At 39.5% G+C, this 19,903-nt stretch overlaps 2 protein-coding genes across 6 annotated transcripts in view; one reads left to right on the top strand and one right to left on the bottom strand.

The window, feature by feature from the left end:
* The window catches only part of LOC141800006 (cyclin-dependent kinase 17-like), a 41,759-nt gene extending 24,630 nt beyond the window's left edge, over positions 1-17,129 (top strand). For 3 of the 5 annotated variants that reach the window (XM_074682453.1, XM_074682457.1, XM_074682455.1), the window contains 14 exons: positions 3,069-3,194; positions 7,569-7,625; positions 7,716-7,830; positions 8,052-8,146; positions 8,548-8,610; positions 8,828-8,951; positions 9,576-9,696; positions 10,038-10,135; positions 10,238-10,343; positions 11,081-11,123; positions 11,229-11,319; positions 11,398-11,475; positions 12,794-12,915; positions 14,442-17,129. In XM_074682453.1, coding sequence (XP_074538554.1) covers positions 3,069-3,194; positions 7,569-7,625; positions 7,716-7,830; positions 8,052-8,146; positions 8,548-8,610; positions 8,828-8,951; positions 9,576-9,696; positions 10,038-10,135; positions 10,238-10,343; positions 11,081-11,123; positions 11,229-11,319; positions 11,398-11,475; positions 12,794-12,897 — 1,221 coding nt within the window. In that variant the 3' untranslated portion in view covers positions 12,898-12,915; positions 14,442-17,129. The remainder of the gene's footprint in view (positions 1-3,068; positions 3,195-7,568; positions 7,626-7,715; positions 7,831-8,051; positions 8,147-8,547; positions 8,611-8,827; positions 8,952-9,575; positions 9,697-10,037; positions 10,136-10,237; positions 10,344-11,080; positions 11,124-11,228; positions 11,320-11,397; positions 11,476-12,793; positions 12,916-14,441) is intronic. The other 2 variants (XM_074682454.1, XM_074682458.1) reach the window with 1 other exon arrangement.
* A 374-nt stretch (positions 17,130-17,503) lies between these two features.
* parapinopsina (parapinopsin a) lies at positions 17,504-19,697 on the bottom strand. The gene is made up of 5 exons (XM_074682459.1): positions 19,111-19,697; positions 18,571-18,661; positions 18,229-18,481; positions 17,906-18,124; positions 17,504-17,800 (listed from the first exon to the last, which is right to left on the bottom strand). The coding sequence occupies exons 1-5, from the start codon at positions 19,433-19,435 to the stop codon at positions 17,660-17,662; spliced, it is 1,029 nt and encodes a 342-aa protein (XP_074538560.1). The 5' UTR covers positions 19,436-19,697; the 3' UTR covers positions 17,504-17,659.
* Positions 19,698-19,903: the final 206 nt, after the last annotated feature.

The following is a 19,903-nucleotide window of genomic DNA, read 5'->3' as shown; positions in this document are numbered from 1 at the left end:
CTCTCCTCCTTCTCCTATTTTTTCCTCCTCCTCTTCCTCCCATGAGCATGTGGATGGCACTCTACCACTGTGCCAGGCTCTCTTTCTCCCTGTCTGTCAGTGTGAGTGCAGTCATGTGGCAGGTCAGAGCCATGCATCGTGGAAAACGCATGTGTGTGAGTGTATAGAGAGACACGATTAAGGAGGACAATGAGGGAGCTACTAGAGCTGTTCTGCATTGTGAGTATGGGGGCATGTGTGTTTGTGGGTGCTTAAATGTGCATAGCTCTTCAATCTTTACCAGGGAGTAAGAGGGCTTTGGTGTCATGTTGTCAGTTGTGTCCCATTATAAAGGAGTATAGTCAAATTGCATGGTATTCAAGTGTTTTGCATAGTAAGCTGCATATTTTCTGTGAGAAAAGGCAACCCTAGCATGTTGTGTTCATGGCACATGGTGTTGTATTGCTTGCTTTATATTTCTTTCTTTTTTATTATTATTCAGACATAGCTTTCAAAAATTTAACTGACTGAGAGTCATTAGGTGTGTGTTTACAAAATGTCTAACAGAGCATGTGCTCGTGCAGCCTGCATAGCCTCTCCTGGTGTCCTGAGTGTGTATGAGTTTTTGCCGTCAAGCTGTATTTCATGTGGTCTGCCAGCGTCCGGGGACTCATGACTTATTTGTAACCCTGTATGTTGTTGTGTTAGCCATTCAGCTCAGTTAAAACCATTAAAGGCGTAAAATCCCTCTCCCTTTCATCTTTGGGCACACAGATACACTTTCTGCCCTCCCCCTCCTCCCTCCACAAACGCTCACATGTAAACACATATCATTTCACACGCTGACAGCAAGGACACATACCACGGGGCTGTTGGGACGGGGCCAGCCAGTCAGCGCTGCCATGGAAACGACGTGTGATTGGCACCTTGCCGGGGAACATGCCCTACATGGATAGAATTAAGAAGTGATGCATTGTGGGAAAAGTAGCATCACATTAATTATATTGAAGCAAGTAGGGAGAAGAAAAGGATATTTCAGTCCAGTAGTGATTGAGTTGAGGGTCTCAGGGATTCAGTCCCCACTAACAAAAATAAGTGACCAACAAAATAATATTTATTTCTAACTGAAGAGTGTAGCAAGTATTAGCGCTTGTTATACATGACAGGCCTATTAAATCTAAAAGCAAGGAGTATGTTCCTTTACGTCTGAAACTTTTTGTTTTCTGTTTTTATTTGACCAATATCATGAAGAAGTATTTAAGCTTCAAGTTTATGGCAGAAAAACAGACGTATTGAGTAAAAAATGAGAATGCATCAGCTGTATTTTAATCCTACACTGCAAAAAAGTCAAAACAAAGTGTTTCTGAATCATTTCTTTTCTTAACATGCTTGATTTAAGCTCAATTTAGCTGGCAAGTGCAGAAAATGTCTTATTTCAAAATACTGCAAGCCAAAAATAAAGACTGAATTGATTTAATGAGTAAAGAAAAAGCTGATAATAGAATATGAACATTTTATCATCAAGTTTTTTGGAATGAGACAATATCCTTATTACAAAAAACTGTGTCATGTCAATTTCTCCTCTTTCATCTGCAGATTGTTTTAATCATTGCAAGCAACCCAGACTTCATCTTTGGCGCATTATATCTTAACTTATATATAGAGAACGTGTTAATTTTAAGTCTAGTAAGACTTTTTTTTAACTTGAATTCTGACAAAAACACAGGCTTAATTTCAACTTTTTGTAGTGTAGCCTCCATCAGTTCCCATCCTTTGAAAAACAGTACTTTATATCACTAGATTTAAAAAAATGCATTAATATGCAATCAAAAACTATATTAAAGACTTTGACTTCTATCTATTGCTTAATCTTTCTAGTCAGACTGTAAGACTGGGTTGCTTTATGATCAATTCTGTCATATACAAGACATACAAAGGGTTGAAATGTTGTTCTAAGTCACCTCAGTGCAACAGAAACTAACTGTGTGACAAGACAGAGACAAAATTGAAGTAAATGTAAACGGTAATAAAAGACAGCAGTACCATTTGACAGCACATGAAATATAAAGAAACAGCACATGAAAAAGGAAACCTTGACCTGAAATAACCTTTTGCTACACTGAAAGCCCCAAAAACTTTATTTATGCTCCCAAAGGCTACACTGATAACTTTGACTTACTGTATGTATTAGTACCAGTAGAAGTGTATCAGCAAACTGCAGGGCAGTAATGCCCACAATATTACAAAGTGTCAGTGGGCCACTGGTTATTCACCAAAGAGCTCTGATTCATTTCTGTAAAGGAAAATGTCCTTTGCAGCACTTATCATAGTCATAGTTTCACTGACACACCAGTTTCCTCATATTGCCATTCAATATGTGGGGCTTATGAAGCCAAAGGTGTAGTAGCTTAACAAAAAACAGGAATGACCAAAAGAGAAAGTTGAAACATTATTTTGTTGAAATGCTATCAGTCAAAAGATATGAAGCCATCTATGAAAGTGGTGAAAACTGCAGTTCTTCAAGATTCCACTTAAGTCTGGCCACAGAGAGACCATAAACCACATATGAACCAAGCCAAAAAAGCACATTTCACTCTATTAATAGACACGTTTACTGCCTGGTAGCTCATTTATCTATCTGCACACATAATAAGTGAGGGGAATCTTTTTTAAAACTAACTAGATTTTAGTTATTAAATTTTGAGTTGTGACCACATAAGGGCATGACTGGCTAGACTGACAGGTGGGCACCCTGTGCAGTCTATAAAGAGACCAAAGGTTTAGTTCATCATTTCCAATATGGCCCTGTTGACAACAGGCTTCAAAAGTCTTTACCAGAAACAAATGGATGACTTCACAAACACCATGTCCATATATTATACAATCTGTGGGTAAAAACCTAATCCACTTGTCAACACCATACTTATTTATTTTGATCAATGAAAAAGTCCATAATTCAAAATATATAAAATGACATTCTTAATGCATAAAATTGAATTTTCATAATTTTTGCTTTTAACTACTCATATGTGTCACATGTAATTTTGGTGTCCTCCTCCCTCTTTAATCTCTGTTTCCCTCTGTTCTAGGATATCAACAAGCGTTTGTCTCTCCCGGCTGATATCAGGCTACCGGAGGGATACTTGGAAAAGTTTGCCATGAACAGCCCGCCCTTTGACAAGCCCATGAGCCGCAGGCTACGACGCGCTTCATTGGTCAGTGCTTATTGTGTCTGTGTGTTAATTTGCATATTTGTGTATGTGTGTGCAAAGCAGCTGAAACTAGTTTACTTAGTTTTGGGCAGTCAGCTGCTAGATGATGTGTTTGTTGATATACTTTAGTGAGTACAGCCCATTGTATGCCTTTTTAAGCTGCATTGATTGAAAGAGTGGGTATATCTGCTTTTAATGCTATTGTGCACTACTCAAATAGCTCACTAAGGCAGTTTTGTCCTACTACACACACACACGCACACACACACACACACACACACACACACACACACACACACACACACACACACACACACACACACACACACACACACAGGCAAGACATTGACCTCTGCTCATTTTAAATACACAATAAGTTATGCTTTGACCGTACAATGGCTCAGTAGGGGGATGAATAGTAAATTTATTCTGTATTATGTATCCACGCCAAGTGCATTATGGGTATGAAATGGGGGGTTGCTACTATTGGACGGATTGTGGGGGAAAGATGGCTTGACATGGGCAGAAGCATATAAATATGAAGCGTGTTCCTTTGTGCCTCTGTGTATGTCTGCTATTTTTCACTTGTTTTCCTTTGTTAGCTCTTAATCCACATAACTACTCTCTGCCACTTACTTCTAAGGTAAGAGAGCACTTGTGTTTCCAACATGATACCAAAAGTCTCCCTGCGCTATGGGAAAGCATAAAGGATTGGCCCTTCGTCCATCATTTTCGCTGTAATTATTCAAAAGGACCCAAGCTCTGTCTTTGGCTCTCTGCTTGAAGCGAGTTAATGACGCAGCTTTCCTGCTGGAGTCCAACAGAGATGAAAGAGAAGAATCTTTAAAGAGAGGTTTGCAGGGAAGAGGAGAGGTTTATGGTGTAAGGTCGGATAAGGAGAGAGAAAGACTTCAGAGATGTTGTGTCTTCGCAATGTAAATGAGTAGCAGACATTTTCTCACATGCTTGTGTGTGTGTGTGTGGGGCTGGTTATCTTTAGGGTTGTTGTGTGCATGTGATGTAATAGATCAATCAATAATTCAGCAGTGGTCTCAGACTCATCTCCTGCAGCTCCTCTCCTCTCAAAGATTATGCACCAGGACACCTTCGTGTGAGCCTGAGATAAAGAAAGAAAGGGAAAGACACAGATAGAGGTAACAAGAGAATTTTATGGAGGGACTGGAAGCCATTATTACTGAAAAGGAGAATCTTGTATGTAAATAAGTGCACGTCAACAAGAAGTTTTTTAAATCTCAGCTGCCTTCCTACGCTACATGACGCATGTGGTAACTGCACAACAAAGATCATTGTGTTAATAGCATGGCTGGGGTTACTGGCAAAAGTAGTGTAGTCTTCCCTTTCAGAAGCTAACACCGTGCTTTTGGATCAGGTTAACACATTATATGACTCATTGGTTTTGTCACAGTAGAATTGAAAAGAATGGACACTTACTTTGAAGATGCACTTCTATTTTTTTCTGGTTTTCCAATTTAATTACTGAACATTAAGAAAGTTTGTAAAAAACAGTGCTGCCTTATTTGAAATGCTGTAATGTTTTGTCTCCCAGAGTTTAAGAGCCACTGTTTTCTCTAAGTTTCACAGCAGTTTTGTGCATTAGTTCACACGAATTGTGTTTCACAAGAAGAGTGCTTCCATAGTCACACTGACTGTAGATTTCAAATGTTTTCTAAGTAAATGGCTTTGCTGTTATCGGCATGTCATTTGTTACCGTAACACAGAACACGTGTTAGGTGTCCCCTAACAGATGCTCCCATCTGAAACTGTATTTTGATCTTTGAATCGCTTCCAATGTAATGTAAGTGAAGTCGATTGGTATCAGTTTTCTGTCATGGCTGCTGTTGCCCATTGATAATCAATTATTCAAAGCAGCCCAACGAGATGCAGTGTTCCATGTTGCTGAATAAAGAGATGTCAGTTTATCTCAAACCACAATGCTTAGCATCGTTATGCAACACTCACTCTTTGTGAACTCGTTCAACCCTGCAGTTAGAGAATATTCAACTTTAAAACTGTAGAATTGACCGTCTAATTCAGATACACACACTATGCCTCTGTCCTTGTGGTTATGATGATTTTTTATATCACACTGTAATGTGTCTGTTGTTTACTGACATGAAATTCACAAGTGACTTTGTAACTCATTTTAGTCAGACTTTTCCATGAACCACATGACAGTTTAAGATGAGTACTTGTACTGTGATTAAAGCTTGAATTACTGGCCGCATCATTTTTATGAAAGGCTTACTTATTTCCTCCCCTCTTCCAAGAGGGTGTGTTCAGCACCCCAAAAGCCTCCTCTCACCCTTTTTCAGAATCAAGCCATCAACCCTGTTAAAAATGAAACATGGTCAATGTAATGGACTCTCTTCCCAAAACACATTAGACCCCAGCTGCCAACATTTCTCCTCTCACGTTTCTTCCCTCTCCTGTCAGTTCAGCTATCTCTACTGAAAGTCTCCTCACTTCCTGTACAGGCTCAGACAGAACACACACGCACATTCTGTTTGGTTTTATGTTGCTTTAGTTCTGTCACTAAAACTTAGTCTGACCCACTTCTGCTGAGTAAGCTCACTGGAGCGTTGGGAATGAAATGAACTCGTTGCCATCGAAAGCATACGCAGGCGAGTGTGCGCGCCTGCCGAATAGGAAGGTGTGCTGACAGAGAGTGCAGTTGCGTGCTATTAGCAAAGACCAAATTAGAGCTTGAGAGCTTGGCTCTCCTTTGTTTCGGAGGCCACATTTATTATTTTTTTCTTCTGTAGTGGGGTCTGTGTATCTGGAGGTGGTCTTAATGTATCTCTTTTTAAGTGTTTTTGAGTTTCTGTGTGTGCTGCTGTGAAAGTGTTTTGCTCATGAGACAGCCACCCCTGCCAAAAGAGCAGCAGAGCTCAGCAGCAGCTCCTGACAGCCCTGTCACAGACACAGAGATGGGAGCTCTCTGTGTGTGTGTGTGTGTGTGTGTGTGTGTGTGTGTGTGTGTGTGTGTGTGTGTGTGTGTGTGTGTGTGTGTGTGTGTGTGTGAGGGTGAGGGTGAGGGTGAGTGTGTTTACATACAAACATAGGCTTGATGTCGCATCACAAATCCTCTCTTGGCTCTAAGCCCACACTGGCGTATGCATACAGTATATGCACCTTGCAGACTATGGAAACATGCTCATATGACCTCAGTGGAAAAAAAGACGTCTTTGTCCTTGATTTTTTTTTTTCTATTTTTATGGCAATTTACCAAAAAAAATTTCTTCAATGATCCAATACCACTGTATTTAATATTCTGCCTGTTTGTTAATTATGCAAATTGCAGATTGTACATATGCATGCACACACACTTGTTTCAGTGTCTTAGGGTGTCATCTTGTGTCTGATCTTGTTCGCATGTTCGCTTTTAGGCATGCCTTTAAAGAGATCACATGCTTCATCAGCTAACTTGGTCACTGGAGACCCTCCCCCTTACCACACACACACACACACACACACACACACACACACACACACACACACACACACACACACACACACACACACACACACACACACACACAGAACAGAGCATTGGCCAGGCGTTCATATTGACATCATAATGCGATCTGCACAACATCTAGAAGAACAGTAAAGTCCAGAGAGAAACAAAGGATGAAAAAACATGTCTGAAAACCTGATAGAGACAAAAACAGGAGCAAGAAGATGGCAGGGGGAGGGATGAACAGTGACAAGCCTGTGGGTATCACAGCTTGACATAGCTACATCTATCTAAAATTCATGACTTTGAAACCCAGGGGCTACATACATTATGCAGAAAAACCCTTTATTAACTTCATTTAGAATTAATTACAGTTTTTGTACCACACATGCACAGACTCTGAAGTATGCCTGCTGAATATCTATAGAAATGTTAAGATGTAAATAAGGAATCTCCTTTAAAAAAATCTACAGCAGAAAAGATTTTTTTTCCTTTTTCATTATCCTCATCTGGTCCAATTTTACAGCACCATCACTTTGTTGCATTAAGGATGTACATGATTATTTTGCTACTTTTCTGCCCCATTTTTCTGAGGGATTTTCAGTCACAAACTCAATGTGTTGGTAAATCCAGGCTAGTGTGTTATCACAAACACACCAACACAGAAAATCCGGGCCTGGTGAATCAGAACCCTGCAGTTGTAGGTCAAATGTCAACTACAACATGACTGAAATCTGAGCTAAAAGCCCTGGCCTGGAGGATTTAGATATAAAGATTAGCTTAAACATGGTGGAGCGGCCTAGCTTGTCCTGCAATCATGCTGTAAATACAGAACAGCTTAGTGGTAATGCAGAATGATAGTATCCCTAACTTCTGTCTTTTCTCTCCATCTCGTCTAGTCTGAAATTGGCTTTGGAAAACTTGAGACCTACATCAAACTGGACAAACTAGGGGAGGTGAGTTCATGAAAAGCATGTGCATCACTAATAAACAAATTGCTCAAATCCTAACTTTGCTTGATGTAAGAATGCTTTCTGTTTCTGTAGGGGACCTACGCCACAGTGTTCAAGGGGCGAAGCAAGTTAACAGACAACCTAGTAGCTCTGAAAGAGATCCGACTGGAGCATGAGGAGGGGGCTCCCTGCACAGCCATCCGAGAAGGTACTTCCCTGCAAAATGATGTGCTAAAAAGAAAGGTTTTATAGGTCAACGAAGGACCATATTGTCAGAAGCTTGTGAGGGTTTGTTGTTGTAGTGAAATACAGTAGTTTCTTATTCATAGTGCCTGTAGCTCCCTTAGCTGTTGGTGAGCTGTGAGTTGTTGTGGCTCTCACACGTTGTCTGTGCTTGACTGACAGACTCTGATATGTCTCCGTCTTTAGTGTCTCTACTGAAAGACTTGAAGCACGCCAATATTGTCACTCTCCATGACATCATCCACACTGACAAGTGCCTGACTCTCGTGTTTGAGTATCTGGTGAGTGTCTGTACTCAGTGTGTATGTTTATTCTGTGTGTCTTTGGAGGATGTGTGATAATACTAATCTAGATTTATGAACTGCTTGGTTTTTTTTACAATTAACCCAACCACTTCTTTCTTTCTTTCTTACTTTCTTTCTTTCTTTCTTTCTTTCTTTCTTTCTTTCTTTCTTTCTTTCTTTCTTTCTTTCTTTCTTTCTTTCTTTCTTTCTTCCACTGTTTTCCTTTTTTCCTTCTTTCTCTCCCTTCATCATGTCATCTTACTTTTTCTTTCCTCTGTTCTTTTTTCTTTCTCACCTTTGTTTCTTTCTTTTTTTCTTTACTCATTTGTCTTATACTTTCTTGCTTTCTTCTTTTTCTTTTTCTCCTTCTCGTTCTTTCATTCTTTCTTTCCCGTCAGGAAAAGGATCTGAAGCAGTACATGGATGACTGTGGGAGCATCATGAGTGTTCACAATGTTAAGGTAAGAATTATTCATAAATCTTTGTTCACATATCCAAGGGAAAAAAACTGGATTAAGATAAAAATGAGTTCTTATTCCTCCCTACCTCTTTTTGTGTGATTTGTTAATGCTGTTAATTTTTTACTGTAACAATAAAATACTTTGATCCCTTTTACTGACGAACATTAATTATCCTGTAATAAGTCAAACCTTATATCCTCTCCTTTCCCCTCTCCAGATATTTCTCTTCCAGTTGTTACGAGGTCTGGCATACTGCCACAGAAGGAAGGTGCTCCACAGAGACCTCAAACCTCAGAACCTGCTCATCAATGAAAAAGGAGAGCTGAAGCTGGCAGACTTTGGTATGTAAACTAAACAGAAACTAATATCATGAAACTTCCCTAAGGGTCAAACTTTCTTTCTAGAAGAAACATCCATTTTGTCCAAACTGTTCTTTTTGACTCAATGCCCATTTTTCTTTCTGTAATTATTGTAATTTTCATTGCTACATGTTCAAAGCTGGCATGAAAAGAGGATTAATGCATACACCATACAGGCCTAATGAGCAGAGCATTGACACAATGAGGAACTCAGCTGCTTAACAGAGATAATAAAATCATTTTCTCCTCATTTGCTGACCTCTTTTTTTAAGAGCTTAAGTTATAGATTCAGCCCACATTTACAACAAAAATGTGCTACTTATTCATAGAGTTTTCCTTTTTTATCAGGATTTTTTAAAATGTATTAAAAACAGCAGCAATGTTTAAGCTCACTAGCAGCCACTAGTGGCCATATTACTTTTTACGCCCATCAGTGCTGCACAGTGTGAAGTTACTGACTATCCAACACTGCCCTCTGTAGGTGACACTCAGAACATAATATACTAAGTTTGTTAGTCAAACCAGGAATGTATAACACATGATTTTGGCACTTTTTTAAAATTAGAATATTAACTTTAAGTTATGCTTCCTTTTGGTTTGATTAAGGTTTGGCACGAGCCAAGTCTGTTCCCACAAAGACCTACTCAAATGAAGTGGTGACATTATGGTACAGACCACCCGATGTGCTTCTGGGCTCCACCGAGTACTCTACACCCATCGATATGTGGTGAGCAAACACATCCACAGCAAGTAGAGAAATCATTACTGTTATCCTTAATCAACATTGTGGGATTTAAGTAGCATAGCTGTGTTTGTATTTTGTGGTATCGCTAATCTTAAGTGTTGTGAACTCATTTATTTGCAACAGTGTCGACAGTTTAACCCTACAGACACAGGTGAAAAATGGATGAGTTATCAGGGCATTATGGTGTGCATAATGTTAGAGTGTTGTTGGATAAGAGCATAGCAAGAGAGTCATAAAGTCCCTTCAATGATAAAGTCCCTTTAATGATAGTACGTGTGTTTTACTTCCCAGAAAACTTATTCCCTCATTCTGCTCTTGTCCAGGGGTGTTGGCTGCATATTTTATGAAATGATCACTGGAAGACCTCTCTTTCCTGGATCTACTGTGGAAGATGAGCTTCACCTTATATTTCGCATCCTTGGTGAGACAAAGTCATCAAAGACCAGATGAGCACTTAGTTGTGTGTGTGTGTCTGTTTTCTTTACTCACATTTGCAAACTGACTGTTTTCTTTTAAATAACAGGTACTCCTACAGAAGAGACTTGGCCCGGTATCACCAACAGTGAAGAGTTTAAGACGTACAATTTCCCACGGTACAACGCAGAGCCTCTCGTCAACCACGCACCCAGGTGTGTAGAAGTATTTACTCACATATGAGGCCACATACCTCTATGTTAAAATTTGAAGAAGAAACATTTCACAGAATGCAAAAATTTGCAGAAATTTTATATCTTATGAAAATATAAAACAGATTAAACAAATATATTCAATGGACACAAATACTTCTGGAAATAAAGAAACCTCATAAAACAGGAAACAGTTATGGTATTTTAAAGACATTTCCTAAATTGTAAATGAATTTTACTAAATGGCACATTTCACAAAACATGGAATATTTTCATTATAAAACAAACATTTACTGAAACACAATTATGCCATGAAACTGCAGAAAAATCACACAGGAGAATGAGAGAAAGGAGAATGACACAAAAGAAAAAGATTTTCTTTTAACTCAAAAATATGTCAAGACATGGAAAACAAACTTCATGCCAAAAAAAATTTAACCTTCACAAAACTATGATGATAAAATTCCAAAACTTCAATGGAATGCAGACATTTCACAGAAAAAAACTAACCTTTATTTAAAACTTAATTGCATTCAGTAAATTTTTTTTTTGTAGTGAATGATTTTTGCCATTGACTCTCGGAGACACCATGCTGGATGACCATTTCTCTGGATAATGGCTATATTAAGACTACTCTCTGTTACTTTTATACTTTGTTAGAGGCGTGACTCACATTTTGCTCCAGTAAAACTCAGCTTCTGACAGCTCTGTCTTTTTTTGTTTTCCTTTCTGTAACACAGAATAGACAGCGACGGCCATGATTTGCTCGCAATGCTTCTCCAGGTAACATTGTTTTATTGAACTGATGAATAGTTAAGGTCTGCATAATGCAAAGAATGAAGAATTTTAAATCCTGATGTATTTCCTCTTTTTTTAATGCATCTTTAGTTTGAGGCTAAGAAGCGGGTATCAGCTGAGGATGCTCTCAGACAATCATATTTCAGAAGTCTTGGGGAGGAGGTTCAAACACTGGCTGACAGTGAGTACATAAAGGGGGTCATGTTGAACACACATATATTATGTAGGACACTGTCTCACTAACGGTCTGTCATTTCAGCTGCATCCATCTTCTCTGTAAAAGGCATTCAGCTACAGAAGGATCCAGGGAAGAGGTCCTCGGTCTATCCAGAATCAGGTAAATCTGCATTATAGAAAAAAGAGGGAGGGTGAAAACGAGGAGTCATCAGTAGGAGTATGTAGGAATATAGGTTCTTGCTCCTGTCCTTTTCTTCCCCTTCTGCTTCTCTCTGTGTCTTAATTGTTGGCTCTATGTCTGTAATGTCACTCTGTGGTTGTACATATCACACACAACATGCTAACAAGTTGGTGTTTAAACTACAGATAGGGCCAGAGCTCAGTATCAGTACTGGCTACTGCAGTTTAACTTGAAGAGATAACATTTCCAATCCCAAATAGTTTAAACCATTTTATTTTTGAGTAACATTTGTTATTGCATTCTGGTCTCCCTTTGTCACCATCTTTCCATGCTACTAGCATTAGCATTTAGCTCAAAGCATCAGAGAGCTTATTGCATAGACTTTGATTAATTTGAAAACAAGATCACACTATGGTATGGTCTGGGAGCATTTTGTTAGCCTGAGAAAGTTAGCATGTGCTAATGGAAGTTCAAAGGCCAAACGTTTGGGTACTAGTCTAAATCCTGGTTCTTTTTTTTTCTTAATTAAACCAAGTTGGTCATATTAAGAATGAATGGTTGATAGTTTGGATGATTAAATATCTCTGGTCAGTATAATACCTGCTAAACTTATCAAGTCAGCATCACCACTCAACACATTTTCTATGTTAGCTTTAGCAGTTAGCTTTAAGCCTGGCAGAGGAGCTAGCTTGGATGTAGTACTGATGTACAGCAGAATTTTTGTTAAACAGTTATTCGTCATGTAATGAGTGAAGAAACTAGCATTAAGTAAATACATCCAGCTTGTTATCTATTAATGAAAGGATAGCATGACAAACATTTGGTGCTAGCAATATTAGGATGCTTAAAGCTGTCACTTTGCACATCACTAGATTATTTTTTAATCAAAATGTAAATCCACTGTATAAATTGAAACAGTTCATGCTGATACTAAGGCACTAAGCTCCTGGTTAAGCACCCTGATTACTGACTGAAGTGCAGTGGATTATTTTAGTCATTATCCAAACCCCTAAACATTAACAGTGCATTAAGTGTGCCTCTGTTACATCTGCTTGACCTACGTCAGTTTTTCTGTCTTTCAAGTGTCTCTTTCCTTTCTTTTTCCGCTTCCTCTTTCTGCCTCTTTCTGATAAACTGTCCTTTCTCTTTCTTGGTACTCATGCTCTCTTCTTTCGCAATGTTCATCTTTTCCTTAATCCTCTCTATTTCCTATGTGTGCCCTGCTCCCAATTCCCTTGCAACACCTCAATATTCCCCACCTTTTCCCCCCACTTTCTCACTCTGACCTAAAAAAAAGCGATGGCCCATAAGCTAGGCTCCGCACCCTCGCAGTACTTCCAGAGAGAAGCAGCCAATCCCAGGGCTCAGAGTCACAATCTCTCCTCCACTTCCACTGGCTGAGTGGCCCCTACCTTTCTGGTAAATACGGTCTCTTTCATTCTGTCTGTCTTCCAGTCACTCCCCTGTTTTTGTTTGGCTGTCACCTAACTTCTATTCTTCTACCACTTATGCTTTGTGTTGAAGCAACCCTCCTTTACGAATGGCTTCTCTTCTTACAATCCCCCAAACTAAGCAGCACACTCTTTGCTTCCTGTCTGTTTATTCTTCCTTTTGATTTCCTTTTTCTCTCCTTGCTCCTGCCGAGAGCTATCTCAGCTTTCACTTACCTAATCCTCTTTTCCTCTTAGTGAGTCACTCCCTATGGTTATTTCAGCAATAACAGGGGGCAGCACTACTGTATGTATTCATTAAAGGGAGGAAGGTGACCCGAGAGCAGAGTTGGAGTCAATGAATTCTTTTCATTTGCAGTCCTTTTTAGGTTTCTGCAACGGGAGATGTAGCCTTTTTGTTGAGTCTGTAAGTGAGGGTTTGGCGTGGAGTGTATGCGGTTTGTTGATGTGTTTTAAAATGCAATTTTTAACAGCATGATTATGTGTGTTTGTTTTCCTGCTGTGCTGTAGGTATTTGTGAGTACATCTCAACTCAGCAACATAATATTGCACAGATTTAACATGTTATAGAGCCATGGTATCCAGTTTTTCATAGCACAAAGTACGGCTCTGCTGCACTAAATGGCCAAAGGTATAAATCTAAAAGCTTTTGTAAAACATTTTTCAAGGACTGTGAAATCCAGGAAAACCTGTATAAACTGAAAGAAAAAATGAAAATTTAGCCTCATGCTGAAAAATGCAGACGAGCTAAATGTTGGGGGAATTAGAACAAAATAATTACAAACTAAACCCCAATTGTTCGCAGCTTTAACTACAAATTAAGAAATAGATTAATTACACAACACTGTTTAAAGTGCCTGTGAGTTTTTAGCCAGACATGAAGCACAATAAAATTAATTCTTATTTATATATACCGTATGACCTACAAAAGCAAATGGGACCAACAGTTTTTGACCCTTCGGTGTAGTTTTTCTAATGCCTGATGCCACATGAAGTGTTACATTAGATATCAGCGTCTTACTGAAGCTGTGGCTGATGAGAGTAGTTATCTGAAGCCAGGATCTGAAACCCAGAATTAAAGAAGGGTGTTGTGTCGGCTCATTCAAGCAGATGGTTTTGTGTATCTAAAGGCTGTCATAGGATAGGGTTTATCAACTTTTCATTAAGAATTACTTGATTTTTTAAAAGGGTTTGGATTGAAAAGTATCAAACTCTTGTTGATGTCAGGTGCTCAGATGGGATAACTTAAAGGTAGAATAAAACAAACATTTTTAAGTGTTTTTGACATTTAACAATATCCTCATTGGCTTTGAAAATTGAAAGAGCTTTTTTTTCTTCCTTTTTTTTTAAACTGACAGAAGTGTGTCCAGAGCTGGGTGTTTTCTTCTGTTACTGGCATGACGTGAAACCTACAGGTTTTTGATGGCTGGTTGGCCGTGTGTGTCATATAATCCATTTTCTTTTCTAACCTCTGTCTCTGTCTGTCTCTCTCAGCCCAGGGGAAGAGCAGGAGGCAGAGTGTGTTGTTTTAGTGTCGGCGGGGAAACTGAGCGGAGGACGGTGACACGTGGAGCTGTCCTGTCAGACATACATTCACTGACCCTGCCACACACACACACTGAAGGAGAAACACACACGCTGCCGCATTTACATACACACAGAAGAAGACATTACACCTAAACAAACATAGAAACAAAAAGACAGAACAATGGCTGAAGAATTCACACTTTACTAAGAAGACTTAGGACTCAACTCTGAAGAAGAAAAAAAAGAAGAAGAAGACTGAGATGTGCGTGATGCTGGAAGAAGAAAAGTGGGAGAGTATGAGAATCTCCCTGCTGCTAACACAGCTGCTGTCCAGAAGAGGGCAGTGTTTAGGACTTCAGCTGTTTTTGAACTTGCTGTATCAGTGAACTGTGAGGAAGAAGAAGTGAGACGTGGACAGGAAAGAGAGAGCAAACCTTTCACTTTCCCCTGCGCCTTTTTTTTTAAAATATTGTTTCAAACATTTGCTGTACATAAACAGACTGAGACGTGGAGCTCTGCTTTTGTCATGACACGCCTCAGCCTGAATCCAGACTATGAATATTGCACCTCAAGCCTAAGCCCTTGCCTCACGTGATGGCCCTTTACCATGAGATCTTTAGACAACACACACAATCTTTCTCTCTTGTCTTCTCTCTGTCTTTCTATTTCTCTCTTTGACACCTACAAATGAACACACACTGAGATTTCACTTGAAAAGTTTGTAGATCAAAGGAGTTTACAGAGATAAAAGTTTAGCACCTTATTGTCTGGTAGGAGTCAGGGTGGCTGTCATTACTTTACCTCATCAGTCAGGAAAGTACACGCTTGATGTCAGGAAAGAAGAGGAATATAAACCAAAAAGGAACTAAGAGGTCTCTAAGCATAGGATAGATGTGCTATCCTTCATTTATGGAATTTGAGAGTAAACAAAAATCTCTTTTGTTACATGCTGTAAAAACACACACTGCAAGACATTCATGTTTCAGTCGACATTAAGAACAAACTGCAAGGACAGAGAGGTAAAGGAAGTGTACAAATCCTCACCTGCTTATCTTAGACACCCCTCCCTCTTTTGCCTTGACTTAGAGTTGTCTTGATTTGTTGTGTAATGTACAGCTGTCCCATATTGAAATGTTCTCTTTTGCACCTGCTTTTACCTCCTTAAACCATGACTAGACCATTCAAACCTCTCCTTCCCAACTCCATGTGCATTTATTTTTGCTATTTTTTTATTTTTTAATCTGTATATATGATCATTTTTTTACTTGCCAGAAGCAATGATAATTCCAGGATGCTGTCCCCAGCCCACGCTGTGTTCCCTCAGCGGAGCGGTCAGCGATTGGCTGGGGACGTGTTGCACATTCCTTGAGCTCAGGACTTAATGCTTGTGTCGTTTGTGAGATACAGATGGTTTCGTTTGTTTCCGCCGTGCAGCAGAGTGTGTTGAAAAGTGTAGGTGAAGAAGAAAAAGAAGAAGAATCATTTCTCATTTCATCTTGTCAGTCTTCAGTATCATCATTCTGTGTTAAATTCATCATCATATTGTTGTTCAGTGACTACCTTACCCATGTCTTTATGTGTCATCTCTCTAAGCATGTTTGTGCATTGAACACAACTGTAGTCAAGTTGGTTTGTGAAATAGCTGCAGCTGGAAAAAGATTCAAATTGTGCATGGGATAAGACCTTATAACATGACTTTTGCACCACATTAACCTGTAGTAGCTCCTTAATGAGTTGGGAGATTGTACCTTAAACAAGACAAAGGCAACACTGATAATAGTTTGTGTGACAAATGTGATTCAAATTCAAAGCGTTGAGTACGGCTGAAAGTTTGAAGAAGCCTTTCTATCTGAGCGCTCAGATACAGCAGAACTTCAGTCCTGACACTTGCTGTTACTGTTCCAGGCTGCCAGAAACAACAGGACCAAAGTCCATCCTCCAAGCACCAGGTGTTCAAGCACACAACTGTTTCACACACCAATCAGTAACCATGTCGCCATGTACTGTATCTATGAGACGGTCTGTGTGAGTGTTCTGCTCCTTGGATCACCTTCTTACCTGAAAAAGATCCAGAAAGGGTGAAGTACCCCTGGTTTTTGCCTGTCAGAAGGACTACTTATCTCCCCAAAAGTGTGACAGTGCAGTATGTAGCATGTATATAGAAGATCCCTCACTCTGTATATATAGAAGTGTACAGGTTTGATACAGGTATTCACACTCTGGCTTTCTTTTTGTTCCTCTTGAATGAAAATCATAGCAATATTTCTGTAATCAATAAAAAGCCAAGGTAATAGGATGAGTATGATTGCATCTGTGTTTATTCAGTGAGGAAGAAGTGACTGTGAATGATCAAAATGTGAGACTTGACTTCAATGATGACATTGTTTTTCCTTCTTTTTTTTTTTTTATTTGCTGTATAACATGCTGGATCCAAAAGGCTGGAGTGAAGTATTGTGTTGAAGAGGAGTGTAACACACTGATTAATTTGATTTTTATCAATGAAAGCCATAAAAAGGTCATATATGGGTGATACAGGTCTGTTTGTTTGCAGGGGGAGTGTTTGTACCATGTCAGAGAACAGACCTTCAGAAGTAAAGAGGATGTGTCCACCTGATAAAAATTACAATAATAATAAAAAAAATCATGTAATTTTTTTTCTTGTCATAAATTCTTTGGGGAAACAAATGTATTCTGATAGATATAGCACACCGTCGTCTGCATATAGAAAAACGTTTAATTTTTCGATTTCTATTGCTTACTTTGAGACAAACACAGAACATACCTTACTTGCTCTAGAATAACATGATGTATGATTTTTATTTGTGAGTCTCTAAACCAAAGTAATCAGCATATAAACATATATATAAACATAAAACATAAACATTACATAGCTGGCAATAGGCAAAGAATTTCAATAACATCTAACATCTATGAATAACATAAATTGGAGCATAACAAAATCAGTACTTTGGGCTTAAATATATCTCCAACAATGCTTGCAGTAAAATGAAAAAAACAACAACTTGTCAATGAGAAGTATATATATAAACATATAAGAGAGTGTGACTGATAGATTGTGGTCTCCACCATTCTTGGCCTCTTGAAGTCTGTCAGCCTCAGTGTGTCTCCAAAGGCGTTTTCTTGACCAAAGGTGTGTTCTTGATCCTTTCTTGCCACCCTTTTATTCATTCTTTCAAAGATTCCTTCGGTGAGACTTTTTGGCTTTTGTTAACAGAAGCGACGGTGGTCTCACCCTCTGAAATTTGTGGATCTGAAGCCCATGGGTTCCTTCCACAAAGGACAGCCGGAATGGCGTAACCTCGAAACTGAAAGCACAAACACATGTAAATAATGCAGTAAAAAAAATGTGTATGTTTACAAGTTTATTTCAACTGCTTTGAGTGTGTGATTATAAAATGCAAGAGGATCACCTGTCTGTTCATGAAAATATAAATGATTGGGTTGTAGACAGTGCTGCTTTTAGCCAAGTAAACAGGAATGGTGGCAATAACAGGGTCAATATAAAGACTGGAGTCTAATATGACAGCCAAGGACATGGCTGCGTATGGTAGCCATGTCACCAGGAAGGCCAGGACCATTACCACAACCATACGTGCCACCTGAGTCTCCACCCGGTTAGTGCTGCTAGCCTCTGAAACCTGCATCTTAGTCACCTGGGAAAACAAAACATAGAGGCCATTAAAGCTAATGCAAGCAACACTTTTTACTACTGAGTACCCTGGGCAGCTCCAACATTTCCATGGCTCACCTGACGCAGAGTCCACAGGAGTCTTGAGTAGGACACCATGATGATGGAAAATGGAATAACAAAGCAGAGGAAGAAGAACAAAACGATGTAAGACATGTTGCCAGGGTTACGGTTGTTCCAGCTGGGGGCACAGGAGGTCTGAACTCCCTCCAGCTCATAACTCCCCCAACCAAACAGAGGTGGAGTGCTCCACACAAACGACCACACCCAGGACAACACCACTCCTGCAACTGCGTGTCTGAGGATAACAGAGAGGGTGTGTCATGTGATGGAGGAATCAGAATAATGAATAGTTACAGACTTCAAAGTAGATGGCCTTTACTCTACCTGGTCTGGAAAAGAACAGCACCCATGGGGTAACACACCACTAGGTAGCGCTCGACAGAAATGACTGCTATTGTGCACAGGCTTGCAATACCTAACAGAAAAAAGATCGAGGAGGACATTTTTTTTTTTTGTAGAAAATGCTTTGGAAAACATTGCACCAATTCAGAACACTGGTATAGAAATAGGCCATTTAGAGTTTTTGCATTGAACTAGCATGACAGCTTAATGTCTGTAAAAGTTTTCAGTCACTCAGGGCTGTCAGCCTGTTCATCATTACGTTTTTCAACAATATTTTGCACAAATTACATAGAAAATACCACAGTAGTTCTTGGCCTGTAAGGTTCTCCAAAATCTGATGACTAGTTTGGCTGTTTGTCATATTTCAAACGTGATTTGATATCAGTTCAGTAAATGAGAAATCACTTCCTCCAACTGCTTTACACATCTTTCTCTTTGTTAAAATCAAACTCTACAAAAGCTATCAATTTTGACATCAAACTCTTCATCTGAACTTAGAAGGTTAACTTTTTGCTGACTCACCAAAAAAAGACACAGCAAAGCCCTCCATCACACAGCCCACAGGTCCAAAGCTGAAGTAGCCCATTGCACTGGTTATTGTGGTGGGGATGCCTCCAAAAACAGCAGCGCCCAGATCACATACAGCCAGGTTCACCAGAGCATAGCTGAGCGGCTGTCTCAACTGTCTATGTTTCAGTGTCACCACAATCACCAGCACATTCAGGATGATCCCGGCCCCTGAGAACGTACCCATGATGACAGCCAGTATCGTGAAGCCAGTCCAAGAGAGGTCTATGCCAGCTGGGCTGTAAGATGATGAGGAGTTTCCATGAAGAGGGTGCTCCATTTTTGTGAGGTTTGGTAAGAGCTGGGATTGCTTTCTGAGGTGAAATTAAAGTGTCACCAGCCCATCTATGACCTCTTAATGAACCCAGTCAAAGTCCAAAATGTCTAAGAACTAAGAGTAACACTTCACAAAATGTAAAAAGGAAGAAAACTGGAGAAAAACAGGAACTTATATCAGTTTTCTTAACAAAAATAAAGACAACAGGTGCAGTCTGTCTCAGAGATGCTCAATGTTTGCTAATCTGGTACAACATGAGACATGAGAAAGGGAGGTGGGACTCTCTTATTAAGCCCATTAAGAGGGGTTCTGAACCATGACATTTAATTCTTAAAAACCAAATCCAGGTAGATCCGGATTGTGAGGACAATAATTCTGTCTAATATCCCATAAGACTGCACTTTCCATAATTGCTGGGTTTACAGCTGCTCCTGAGTGATGAAACAGGGAGTCAGCAACACAATATGATTT

The sequence above is a fragment of the Halichoeres trimaculatus genome, unplaced genomic scaffold, assembly GCF_033239565.1.
Source record: "Halichoeres trimaculatus isolate MK-OKI-2021-1 unplaced genomic scaffold, fHalTri1.1 fHalTri1_scaffold_11, whole genome shotgun sequence".
Taxonomy (NCBI): Eukaryota; Metazoa; Chordata; class Actinopteri; order Labriformes; family Labridae; genus Halichoeres; species Halichoeres trimaculatus.
The sequence above is the reverse complement of the archived record's forward strand: the minus strand, read 5'-3'. Positions and strand labels throughout refer to the sequence as shown.